The 13,755-nt window shown below is 39.4% G+C and overlaps 1 protein-coding gene across 4 annotated transcripts in view; it reads right to left on the reverse strand.

Annotated features, from left to right (window-relative positions):
* The window catches only part of usp6nl (USP6 N-terminal like), a 61,256-nt gene that overhangs the window by 31,052 nt on the left and 16,449 nt on the right, over positions 1–13,755 (reverse strand). Inside the window, exon 1 of one of the 4 annotated variants that reach the window (XM_081363730.1) lies at positions 5,778–6,733. The exons of 2 other annotated variants lie outside the window; for them this stretch is intronic. In XM_081363730.1, the coding sequence (XP_081219856.1) occupies positions 5,778–5,847 (70 nt within the window). In that variant the 5' untranslated portion in view covers positions 5,848–6,733. Of the gene's footprint in view, positions 1–1,790; positions 1,907–5,777; positions 6,734–13,755 lie in introns of those variants that run through there. One more of the 4 variants, XM_081363731.1, reaches the window with a different exon arrangement.

A 13,755-nucleotide genomic window follows, 5' to 3' on the forward strand; every position in this document is an offset into this window, starting at 1 on the left:
AAACCAGCCTAAGGTTTAGGCTGAGTAAACCACACACACACACATTCTTGTACATCTGTCTTTATGAGGACATTCATTGACACAATGCAATCTCTAGCCGCTTACCCTAACCTTACCCATCACAACTAAGTGCCTAACCCGACCCCTGACCCTAAACCGACCCTTAACCTCATTATAACCTTATCCCTAAAACCAATTCTTGACCCTCAAACAGGCATTTAAAGGCTCTCAGACACTGAGGACCGGCCAAAATGTCCTCACTTTACTCTCTTTGTCCTCACTCCAATGGTCTAAAACTCAAACGGGTCCTCACAAAGATAGTTGTACAAGTACACACACACACACACACACACTAGTCTCTCTTGTGTGCCAAAGCACTAAGAGTAACGCATGTTCTGTTCGTTTTTTCACTCTGGCATCTTTGCCTTCACAGACGATTCCACTCAGATTCAAGAGCTGTCCAGCTCTTTGTCACACACACACTAATGCTGACACTGTCTGACACCATTTAACAAAGATCATACAGTTCTAAAGGGACGTTAGTCAGGCAGACATTCCCCAGCTATTTTTATCAACACTTAAGGAATTTATTGATTTCTATTTTCTCCCACACTTCCTGTAGAATGTCCTTCTGCCTTTCTCAATCTCTCCACATCTCTTTATGGTGAAAATACCCAGATCTTCCTCAGAGTGGTTGTGGTATTTTCAGACATGTGATGTCAATGAATGGTCTGGATCTTTATGACTTCTCAGACACACACATGCACACAACCCTGTAATAGTGTCTGTCATTACAGCTCACTCGTACATGGGCGACTTTTAGCCACAAACACCAAGCCATCATTCAAATCACAGCGTCAAGTTCAGCCCACGGTGGAAAAAGATGCACTGTTAAAATCAAAGCTCAAAAAGCAACGCTATTTAAAATGATTTCCACTTGTCCCCTTGGTTAGTAAAAACAAAGAAAAAGCAACCAAAGAAGCCAAACTTACTACATTTGATTTAGTTCACACTAGCTGTTAGTAAATGGTATACAAAATAAATGGCAATAGTATTTTCTTTTCTAAACCATGACAAAACAAATGCTTAACAGGGAGTTACATGCATTATTTATGCCAAAAACATTCATTTGTGCAACATACACACAATGAGACTGTGCTGAAGAGATTAGCATGCAGAGACTCATTGCGCTTTCTGCCTCCATCTTCTCTCTCTCTCTCTTTCTCTCTCTCTCTCATCAGAGTGCAAGTGTGTGACTGTAATGTCAGGCCTGATTGGTGACACGCTCATTTCCCACCTGTTGTTCTCTCCCCTTGACTCATACATCATTTCGTCCTTATTTTATCCGTAATGAAAGACAAGATGGAGCAGAGACCAAGGGCGCACCGCACACGGTCGAAAAACAAATCGAACGTTTGACAGATCAATCTCATGTGGTTATTGCTGCAATGCTTCTACAGTGACATGTTTCCTTCAAATGTAGATGTTGAGGAATAAAGATTGTTTGAGAACAAACCAGAACCCGCCACATGACGTAGAGTCTGCATCTTTCACTTTCATTTAATACATAGATAAAAGTACAGCTTTGTGTAGAAAATACAAACTAGAGATTCAGTTCATATTATTTTTAAGTGTCCAACAACCAATTTGTAAAACCAATTTGTAATTATTGTTTTATTTCTGTATCGTCTAACCAACAGCCGGTCCACCTTTATTCAAAATGATAATGTAACGATATCATAGATCTGTTGTTTTAAAGAAGAGCGATGAATGAGGTCATCGGATCTTACCTGGCTCAATCTCTCCATGGTCTGTATTGCCATTCAGATTTTTGGTATGCATGAGTGTGACAAACACACCCACACACACAAATACTCACACACGTATCAGTTTTCTTAACTCGCCATGTTAAAGTCAACTTTCAGCATCTAAACTAAAAAAGTCCAGTTTCTCATCACTCTGAGTGAAATGAGACGCGAAGGGAAGACAGAGAATGAGGGGAAAAGAGAAAGAAATGGAGAAATGAAAGGAATGGTGGAGAAAGATGACAGCAAGGAGGAAAGGAGGCAACGAGACATGCTCTGACAATACGGCTGTTTGTTTACTTCAGAGACACGTCACACTTCAGACCCACACACTACATACCAGACTGACTGACTAACAAGAGCTCCTATTCACGCACACACACGCACGCACACACACACACAGAGAGAGACCTCTTACATAAATCAGTTGTATCTTATATGAAGTGTGTCGAACAAATGTAAACTTACTTAAGTAAATCTCAACATGTGTCACTGATAGTTTCATCAGAGATCTCAACAATGTCTCAAAATGTGCTCATATTTGCCAAGATATCAAAACAGGGCTGTACAGTGTGACATATAGAGTGTGTGAGACAGAGCCGCTTGTTTGTGTGAAGTGAGGTTAGGGCTGCACGATTAACCGAAATTAAAAGTTTTAATTAAATAAGCACATGCGCAGCATGCTTCATGTTCAAGCGCGGCACTGCGATCAGAGCATATCGATCGGTTCGCAGTAAATGCTGCTCCATATTTACAAGCGCTGTGAGTTTGAGGCCCTTATAATGTGCATTTGAAAAAGCAACACGTACCAATCAACTTCCCAAACTTGTAATGAGAAGCGTTTACAAACCTGTTGTCCAACAAAAGAGAATATTTAAGTTTTTACTCCAAACTCACTTTATAATGTCAGAGTTGAGTGGTTGAAGTAACTTCCTACTGACGTGACTTCATGTCACAGAATGATTTTATTTTATAATATTGAATACAGTGAAAAAAGCTAAGCCGATTAGCATTGCATAATATACTTTATTCTTATGAAAATACTTGAGATGTCTAGAAGAAGACAGATAAATTATATATTGTCGCAATGGTATGTTTATTGTCTTCATGTTTCATCAGTTCAAACGTTTCTATGTGAATTTGAGTCTGTTGCAGCGGTATCTGGATGCCTTTGTAAGGGATTTCCTGGAACGTCATAAGTTTTAATGGTTGTCTATTTACACTAAATGCAAATAGCCCACCTTGTTGGCAGAAGCTATTTACACTAACTTCACCCACTGACTTCTGGTTGGGCAAGACAAAATTACGGAAGACAGTAGTAATAGTGTAGGGGTGAGGTGCGCGGAGATTTTGACACAAATCGACCCGAGTTCAAATCCGTCTTTCCTTTTCCTATCACATATCAGATCGGAAAGGCATTTATTTCAATAATAATGAATAATATTAGAAAAGTGGAAATAAACGGTTTAACACGCTTTTAATAATAAAGTGTTTATTAGTTAGGGTTAGGAGTTGGTGTTGGGAGGGCTTTATAGTCCCAATAAGTAGGCATCCATTTAATAATTTTAATAAATAGCATCTATTGTTATTTGCACTTAGTGCAAATGGCTGCTGCCTAAGTTTTATGACCTCTATAAGTCTCACTTGTGGACTTTCTGCGCGAGTGCCCCCTCTGGCTACGAGTATGAATGAAACAGACATTACATCATAATTTAATATTTTAAAATAAAACTTTAAACCTTTCAAAGTTTGTAATTAGATGTCAATATGAACTCAAATATTTCTCAAAATCTCCCAATACCAAATTACCTTACATACGCTATTCACATTATTTTTATGGCTCTACTAACGATTGACTCATTTGTCTATTTTTAGTCCTCCAAAGCAACTGTAGGAGAAACGTCTGAGACAAAAACTTTTTTACATGAATAAACTATATCTCAAAACCTCATTAACGTTTCCTTTGAACAGTTTTCCTCTGAGATGACAACATATTTTAGCTTTTGTCTAATTAACATATTTAAAAAAAAAAACTGATTGAGTTTTCCTTGTAGTAAAAATGCAGTGTGGGAGGAAAAGAAAAAAAAAGGCAGAACAGATAAAGGAGAGAGAGGAAGAAAAATAGAACCAGAAATAGAATATGAGAGAAGCAGAGGATAAATTATTTACCCCTGCGTATCCTTGTGTTACACCACTGACCTGAGACTAACCACTTGACTCTGTCAACCAATCAAACAACAGAATCAGCCTCTTTCACTTAAGAACAAGCTAGTCAAACAGCTAGCCAATATGCATTTAATCTATTCCATGATATCACTGTTTACACACTAACAATAAGCAACGCTAAAATTCATTCTTGATTCTAAAATCTAAAAAAAAAAAAATAATCAAAAAATCAAAAGAGAACCATTACAAACTCCTCCTTTTCCATCATGTAGGGGATTGTGGGTAATTAAAGCTGAAAAAGCATGCATGAACACATGCTTTGAATACAATTAATAGTATACAATTGATGTATATATACTATTTTCAATATATTATGATTTGGGATGCACTGATTCTCATCTTGCAAACTATTAAGATGAGACTTTCTGTCAGGAAGCAACTGGGAAAATGACAGGAAATAAGTTTGGAAATGCAACAACATAAATCAACATTATCAACCAGGAATTCCCAGAGTGAATCCAATGGTCTACACAAAAGGTGCCCGTTTTATACGCACACATACAGAACTAACACAAAGAAAGGCTGATAAATGGAGAAGCTGGAGGAGGAAGTTAACAACAATATGAAATGTCAAAATAGCTTTTGAATAAGACACAAACAAGCAGAAATTGAGTATTGCTGATTACAAACTAACTTAGAGATGTCACATCATACTTCCTTAATAAAAGCCCCTGAGGTAAACATGTATGTAACCATAAGCTACAATGGGCATAGCTAGCAGGGGACTTGCCTGGATTGCTCAATTCAGGGTTAGAATGATCAACAAATTTCCCCATCAATTTGAAATTGAAGACAGAACCGTGCAAAACAGGCTTTCAAGGTCAAGGGTGGAGGCTTCTTTGTGAAGCAATTGCACACACAAATAAACGTGCACAGATAGAAACATGGTTTAAAAGGTGCACTCCATGTCTTACAGGGATTCACACAAAAATGAGCATTCTGTCATTATGTACATTGTGTCGTTCCAAACCTATTTGACCGTTCGACCGAGACATTTTGAATAATGTTCACAATGTTCTTTTGAAAGCTATGGCGGGGAAGATTTTCAACGAATGATGACCTAAATTTAGATCTGTTCCTGTTGGCTGAAATCTATATATATATATATATATATATATATATATATATATATATATATATATATATATATATATATATATATATATATATATATATATATATATATATATATATATATATATATATATCCCACTTCATACATTAATCAGCCAAACAGAAAAACGTATATGGAATAATATCAGCTGATATATCAGCCTTAGTGATGTATCGAACAAACACAACCTTCACATACATAAGTTATGATATCTCTGCACTCACCGGCTATTAACTAGTACAAAATCACTAAAATAACTGCATCAGCAACAAGCTATAAACCAAACCAAGCTTTTCAAAACCACAAGAGACACAGTTACCCCAAACACACACACACTGTCATCTTTATGGGGACTCCAGGTAGACGTAATGGTTTTTATACTAAACTGTATATTCTATCCCCTTCCACTAAGCCTGTGCCTAAACCTACCCATCACAGAAAACTGTCTGCATTTTTACATTTTCAAAAAAACTCATTCTGTATGATTTATGAGCTTGTTTCCTCATGGGGACCACAATTTAGGTCCCCACGGTGACACGAGTCCCCATGAGTCAGTGTGCATTCTGGTTGAAGTCCCCATCGGGAAAAACAAAGCGCACACACACGCACACAGCTCAGTTTCGCATACACACCTGCAAAACGACCACTGGCGCGGCGGCGGGAGGGCGACACCAGCTCCTTAACAATCTGCAACACTTGCATGATCAGAAGTGGGCGGGGTCAAGGCACGGACAGGTGTGGTTGGGGGCGGGGCCAGTGCAGGGCAAAGCACAACGAGCTTCATTCTCGCCACCCACATACAAAAATGACTGAAAATAGCAATCAAAAGATGATTGGTTTCTCTAAATAAAATGTGGGATTTCCATTTCTGCAGCCACCAAACTGAGTGTAGCGAATTCTTCCATTCATTTCATCACTGATCGCCTCCTCCCCTCAGTCTCTTGTCTTTGTATTAATTTCAAGTTTCTTGAATGCAAAGGCAGCTTTGGTCCGCAAGACCAATTAAAACACATCACTAATTCATAGTTCAGCATCCAAAACACAGTTTCTGTCTTCTTCTGTACTTCATAAACCACATCAAATCCGTTCAGGAGCAGTATTGAGAGTTAAAAACAGCAATGCATCCTGCAGAATTTGCTTTCCACACTCCAGGTCCCGCCAGTCGAAACATGAGGGTCCGTGTCTGTCTTCCTCTTCATCGCTCACATCATTTCTCGCTGCTTGCCTCTGTCTCTCACAAACACTCTTCTTCCAATCAGAGTTGGCTTCTGCAGTTCTTCTCTTGTTTTTTCACAGATAGACACTGTCCAGTTCCCTCTCCTGTTCCCTCCGAATGTGTGTGTGTGTGTGTCAGGTGAGAGAGACCATCTGAAAAAGTGACTCCACTTCTCTCTCTATCGCGGTCTCTGGCATCCAAATCAATACAGCCAGGGCAAGCTGTATAACACAGCTCTACTCTATTCTCCTCTCTCTCTCTCTCTCTCTCTCTCTCTCTCTCTCTCTCTCTCTCTCTCTCTCGTTTATTCTTCACAGCCCAGCTCGCCACTGACACACACGTTCCAGCTTTAAATTAGAGAGCATCTGTTACAACAGCCCCTCCCCTCAACTCTCTCTCTCCCTCTTTCTCTCCTCTATTCCTCCTGTTCCAGGATTAAATGTGAATATGTAAATGCTGGTCTTATATCATATCCAGATATCCAGAATATCATACACTTGGGATTGTAAAGGTGGAATCCTTCAATCTAGGACAGATGGTAGATATTGGAGTAATAAGAAAATGATTCTGATGCCTTACTCCCGTTAACGAATATTTTTTTGCAATTTTGAAGAAACAATGAGAGAGAAGCCAGTTGTATATATTTGTAGAGGAATGGAGACATTTCAGAAACATTAATAGAACTAAAGACGTCATGAAAATCTTTCGACCGACAGAAAGACAGACATTGGATAGACACAGAGACAGACAGATATTGTTAGATAGATAGATAGATAGATAGATAGATAGATAGATAGATAGATAGATAGATAGATAGATAGATAGATAGATAGATAGATAGATAGATAGATAGATAGATAGATAGATAGATAGATAGATAGATAGATAGATAGATAGATAGACAACCAGACAGAGATAATGACAAACAGATATAGTGTGCTGCATTCATAATGCACAAATATGTGTCTTCAGAGCACAATCTGAGAAGGCCCAAGAGAGACTTATAAAAATTGTTATATGATAAAAATAAATAAAAATAATTTCTTATTTGGATATCACTATTTTATTGGAATTTGAAGTGCTCAATTATTGCGATCACATAATTGCAACAGGCTTAATTGTGATCATAAATGTGGCAATTCTTACCACTTTTTAATAGTTCTCACAAGAGTCATTCCTGTACCACACACAACAACCAGTAAGTGAAATAAAACATACATTTGAGAGAGATTTGAAGTCGAGAGAAGTATTTTTTTGCTGTTTTTTTTTTGTTTTTTTTTCACACAACACATGCTCTCACAGCAAACCTGCAAAACACTAATCATATGCCAAACCCCAGAGTTAAATCACTCATACCCAACCCCATGCATGCATAAAAATGATTACACACACACACCGCTCCAAGCATGCTATTCATCTACCTTTACCTTTCCCAGTGCCTGATCTCGCTCAAGGACAGTGCTATCATGGCTGGCTGCAGCAGTGTGTATGTGTCTTGTGCAGACATCTAGCAGCACATGTTACCTCCGCTGTAATCAATCTCTACATAATGGCCTCATTTGGATCTAATTACCAACCTACTTTCCTGAAATGTGCTGAAAGCGTCAAAAACACAAAACAGCCTGACAACATTACATCACTGTTACATCACCACTGCTCACCCCAAAAAGACACTAGTGAACCATGTTTAAACCATGAGAACCGTGTGACTATTTAACCACAGCTATCATGGGACTGTAGCTGAAGTACTGCACAAACCTGTGCTAACCAAACTGCAGTGCTACTTCAGCATTACTGCAATCTGTAAATAATACTTTCATTCCTGGAATGTTCTTTTGAATTACTGTAACCTTTGCAGCAACAGAACCCTAAATGGAACAGAGTAAGTTAATCTTATTCAGGGTCTGCTCAGGGGTGAAGATATACAGATAGACAGACAGACACCTTGATATTCCTGATAATTTTGTGTGGTTTAAAAGAAGATTTTCCTCCCCAACACAGAGCTTCAATTATACCAAAGTTATGCTGATCAGACAGCACATACAAATCAATGTGTCTCTGTCACTGTGGCATGGGAAATTGATGGCTTTGACTTCCAGACTTTCTAACTTAAGAATACAGAACTTTCAGTGAAACAGATTCAAAGAGAGAGAGAGACAACACAAAGAAAAGAAAAGACAGAAACTGTAGGATTCCACTAACCCACTTTTAGCTTGCCAACCATTTTCCATCAGAGTTTGAAGCTGAGATTCATGTTATTCAATAGCAGCTGACAACCTTCTATTTATTGGAAGAGTTTTGATCTTGGGGTTTTGGTCTCGAATCTTATTAATATCGCATAAACCTGGGCCCGTATTCATAAAGAATCTTAATGCAAAGAGTAGCTCCTAGTAACAAAATTCTAAGAAAATTCTTAGAAATGTGGGCGTTTACTCTTAAATTTAAAGAAAAAATCCTAGTAAAGAAAAAAGTCATTCAGAAAGCATCTTAACCCTTAAAAGAGGTCTTAAGGTCAAAATTGTTAGGAGCACGGACAAGGACTTTTAAGAGGCTTAAGAGTTTCTTTAGCAGAGGAGAAAATGGCAGAAAGACGAAGAAGGAGAAGAAATGTGTTGCAGACAATGGATGACAGTGAGTTAATAAGACGCTTTAGATTAGATCATGCAGGGATCATGTTTGTGACAGATGTTTTTAGAGACACGCTAATATCTCCAACACAGCGCAGAAATGCCATAGTCCCGAAATGAAAGTAATCACTACATTACGATATTTGGCAACTGGGAAAATTCCATGTTTGATACATTAAAACCAACATTCAAACCACCATTTAAATAGACATGCCAACAATCAGTGTAATTGGAAAGAGTGGAACAATTTTTATCATTCTAAGCCAAGCAAATACCTTATAGGAAATCAACAGCATGGTTAATAAAATAAGGATTTATATATATAATGTGTGTGTGTGAGAACGGTCAAATAGGAAAAATTACGCATGTAATTTCAAAGTGAAGGCTTAGAATAGACCCTATACTTAAAATCACTTTTTTCCCCTTCTTGGACAACCAACCAATCACAGTCTTCAAAAGATTGTGTCATACATAGCAACGGGGTCAACCCCGCCTTCTTACTAAGATAAAAGTTTTTGTCTTTTCCTTACTCAGATTTGCTCTCAGATCAGTCCCGAATTGCTCTTAAGCTAAGACTCCTACGTAAAAGTTTTTAAGCTAAATTAAGAGTTTTCTGAGAGGATTCTTAGAATCTTTATGAATACGGGCCCTGGTTGTTAGGGGGTCTGGAATTGGTCTATATCTGGGTCTGGATCTAAGGGTATCTGCATTTTATGGATGTAGGGGGGTCTAGAGACTTAGGGGGTCTGGTGTTGGTTTGGGTATGGGTCTTAGGGGCTTTGGTGTTGGTTTGGGTATGGGTCTTAGGGGCTTTGGTGTTGGTTTGGGTATGGGTCTTAGGGGGTCTGGTGTTGGTTTGGGTATGGGTCTTAGGGGGTCTGGTGTTGGTTTGGGTATGGGTCTTAGGGGATTTGGTGTTGGTTTGGGTATGGGTCTTAGGGGGTCTGGTGTTGGTTTGGGTATGGGTCTTAGGGGCTTTGGTGTTGGTTTGGGTATGGGTCTTAGGGGCTTTGGTGTTGGTTTGGATATGGGTCTTAGGGGCTTTGGTGTTGGTTTGGGTATGGGTCTTAGGGGGTCTGGTGTTGGTTTGGGTATGGGTCTTAGGGGCTTTGGTGTTGGTTTGGGTATGGGTCTTAGGGGCTTTGGTGTTGGTTTGGGTATGGGTCTTAGGGGGTCTGGTGTTGGTTTGGGTATGGGTCTTAGGGGGTCTGGTGTTGGTTTGGGTATGGGTCTTAGGGGGTCTGGTGTTGGTTTGGGTATGGGTCTTAGGGGCTCTGGTGTTGGTTTGGGTATGGGTCTTAGGGGGTCTGGTGCTGGTTTGGGTATGGGTCTTAGGGGCTTTGGTGTTGATTTGGGTATGGGTCTTAGGGGGTCTGGTGCTGGTTTGGGTATGGGTCTTAGGGGCTTTGGTGTTGGTTTGGGTATGGGTCTTAGGGGGTCTGGTGTTGGTTTGGGTATGGGTCTTAGGGGGTCTGGTGTTGGTTTGGGTATGGGTCTTAGGGGCTCTGGTGTTGGTTTGGGTATGGGTCTTAGGGGGTCTGGTGTTGGTTTGGGTATGGGTCTTAGGGGCTTTGGTGTTGATTTGGGTATGGGTCTTAGGGGGTCTGGTGTTGGTTTGGATATGGGTCTTAGGGGCTCTGGTGTTGGTTTGGGTGTGGGTCTTAGGAGCTTTGGTGTTGGTTTGGGTATGGGTCTTAGGGGCTCTGGTGTTGATTTGGGTATGGGTCTTAGGGGGTCTGGTGCTGGTTTGGGTATGGGTCTTAGGGGCTCTGGTGTTGGTTTGGGTATGGGTCTTAGGGGGTCTGGTGTTGGTTTGGGTATGGGTCTTAGGGGCTCTGGTGTTGGTTTGGGTATGGGTCTTAGGGGGTCTGGGATTGGTCTCGATCTTATGGGATCCATTTTAGTATGGGTCTAAAGGGGGCTACGATTGGTCTGGTCCTTAGGGGGCCGGCAAATTCTCAAGATCTGAACCTAGAGGAATCAAGTATTAGTCTGAGTCTTAGGGGGTCTGTTATTGGTCTGGCTCTTACATGGTCTGGTATTGGTCTATATCTGGCCCTTGAGAGGTCGAGCATTGGTCTTTAAATGGGTCTTAAAGTCTTAAAGCCGGTGCTTGCCTGGGGATGGTACTCGCTCAGAACTGGATAGAGTTTCCACTCTCTTGGGAGCTTGGTTCTGCCCACCAACATCACAGGTTCGGAAGATTCAAAACCAGGATTGGGTCTTAATTGTGGGGGTCTGTTACACGGATCAGTCTGGACAAAGCAGATCTGCTTTGAAATCAGCATTTCTACAGCAAGGCTTGCGGTCCAGACCCTCAGTGTGACAGAAGTAACAGGCATGATGGACTGTTAAGTTAATGTGATAACAGTACTGGAATTGTAGAAGCTGAATGGAGTGCAAGCGCATGGCTCAGCTGAGCTTTAATAATGCATGCTGAAGCGTGGATTCATTTGATTTAGATATGCAGAGGCACGGTAACATCCCACTGCACCGCACTGTGATCAGTGTGTGTGATGAAGACAGATCATAATGCACCTCTCAAAATGCCCAGCATGAATTTCCCCTCTTTTATTCACTCTCTACTGACGGACAAACAGCAGTGAGAGAGTGGGGGATAGTGGATTCGGAAAAAATCAGTCTGTCACATCCTGTTTGCCACTCTCTCATCCATGTTGTTATGTTTCACATGCAATGTAATGGTTATTTAATTTTGTTTATTCTATTTTACTGATGCATTTATTTATTGTTTGTTGATAGTTGTGCTGTAATTGCTGGGTTATAGGAGGTTAAAGATAAAATTGGTATATGTGCAAAAACAATTTATTGTACTGTTATCACATTTCTCAGATGGGGGAGACTATGACTATTAGTATTGAGTTTGATCCTCATTGCAACTTATACTAGTCATGAATAACCCACTTAGATACGAAGAGACCATCTGACTTGCATGTAAAGTGACCAACTACACTTTAGAGGAGGGTTTATCTCAAATCAATAATGTAAATAAATAAAATAAAACCCTAAGGCTTAGGAGTGTCTGCAGATGAGTGGAATATGTGTGTAGATTGTGATCAGAATGTCTATCCATTCTAAAGTAATAAAATATTTCACAGACATCACTTCAAAAAGCTGAAAACACAGTTCTGCTTGTATGTCTAGTTTACTTGCCAAGTACGTCAAACAAAACTCTATAATCTTTTCAATACTTGAAAGAAACCATGTTCCTCACATTGATTAGCTCTTCCTCAAAAGTGCTCAATTTCCCATTACATTGTAAACACGCGTTTGTTTGCCTGTAGACTGGTAAAAGACCACATTTTACTTATGAATCAGCCTAAATGGCTGTCAATTTAGATAAAATAAAAATCTTTTTAAAAAAATTCAAATGACATCCAAAATGTGCAGTGTTGTTGTGGTCCCCAGGACAGGTTTGAGAATCCCTGAATAGGGAAGTGCAAATTATATTCTATGCATCTGGGGAAGTGACTACATGTCAAGCGGAATTTACAAATGACTTTTTACAAGTCACGATCATGCACCTATGAGTTTGTGTGTGCATGCATCACCGTCACACACACACCCTTGAACCAAACATGTGCAGCGAAGTAAGAAAACTTCCAAATTTCTAAGCTCTGAATTTGGTCCAAACCCAGAGTAGTCCCCGTATCCTTGGCTGGGATAGGAACCAGCCGATAGTGAGGAGTTGGGGTGGCGGAGGGATGCAGAAAACTGTAGAGGAACATAGGTGAGTCAGCTATGTATATATAGGCCTCCTCTTGTGCTGAATGGATAGATAATTTCAATGATTTCCTCCCGAAACTTTGTTAATAAAACATAATTTAACTTATATCATTTATATTAACTTACATAACTGATGCATAATTTAAATATAAAAATATTTAAAATGGTAATTAAAGCACAGACAAGGTTGTTTTTGCAGAGAAAGAGCAGCTTCAGGAATAAGTCTGTAGCTCTGTTCCAGTAAGTGAATGACATCATAATATCATAAGTGGTCGATTAAAATCGTTCTTCATAAGGAGCAAATCTCCAGAAGATCCTTTGCATCAGACGGTCTCATTCTATCTTGACCACTTGTCAAGGTTAGATCACAAATCCGGGCAGCCTCTCTCTCTCTCTCTCTCTGTGTGTGTACACAGCAAAAGGGCACAGGATCCATTTTCTCATGTTCCACTGTTTACCATGAAATGTAATCACATTCCTGAGTGACTTCCTTCCTGTGATCATAGTTAGCTGTGCAAACACACCCACAAGCTCAACACGGGTATCTGGGTAAAAGTCACATGACAGCTCTATAGCCCTTTTTCTTTTTTAATGTCATCTTTTTAATGTTTGCCTAGTAGCTACAATTAATTAATTAATTGATTGATTTATTTGCAATAATTAAATAAATATATGCCATTATTATTATTAACAGCTATGAACAAACCCCAAACCTTGTATAAAATCTAAAATTGTATTAAAGTATAACATTTTATTAAATAACTAATCCTGCACATTCTGAGCTACAAACCTGCATGATACAACAATAATGTGTCTATTTATTTAAAAGAGGCATGTTTTTTTACTTTTCTAAGCACATTTTTTTTTTTTTTGCCGGGCATACAATAAAACTGGCAAAAATCCCACAGACTTACGTTGAAGAAGGGAACCGAGTCATATCAGAGATATTTGGAGCTCTTTCAGTATGGACCAGTAAGCAACAACTTATTTTGTAGCTTTTCTAAAAATGTCAACAAGTAGGAA

The sequence above is a fragment of the Scardinius erythrophthalmus genome, assembly GCF_964197995.2.
Source record: "Scardinius erythrophthalmus genome assembly, chromosome: 4".
NCBI classification, from domain to species: domain Eukaryota; kingdom Metazoa; phylum Chordata; class Actinopteri; order Cypriniformes; family Leuciscidae; genus Scardinius; species Scardinius erythrophthalmus.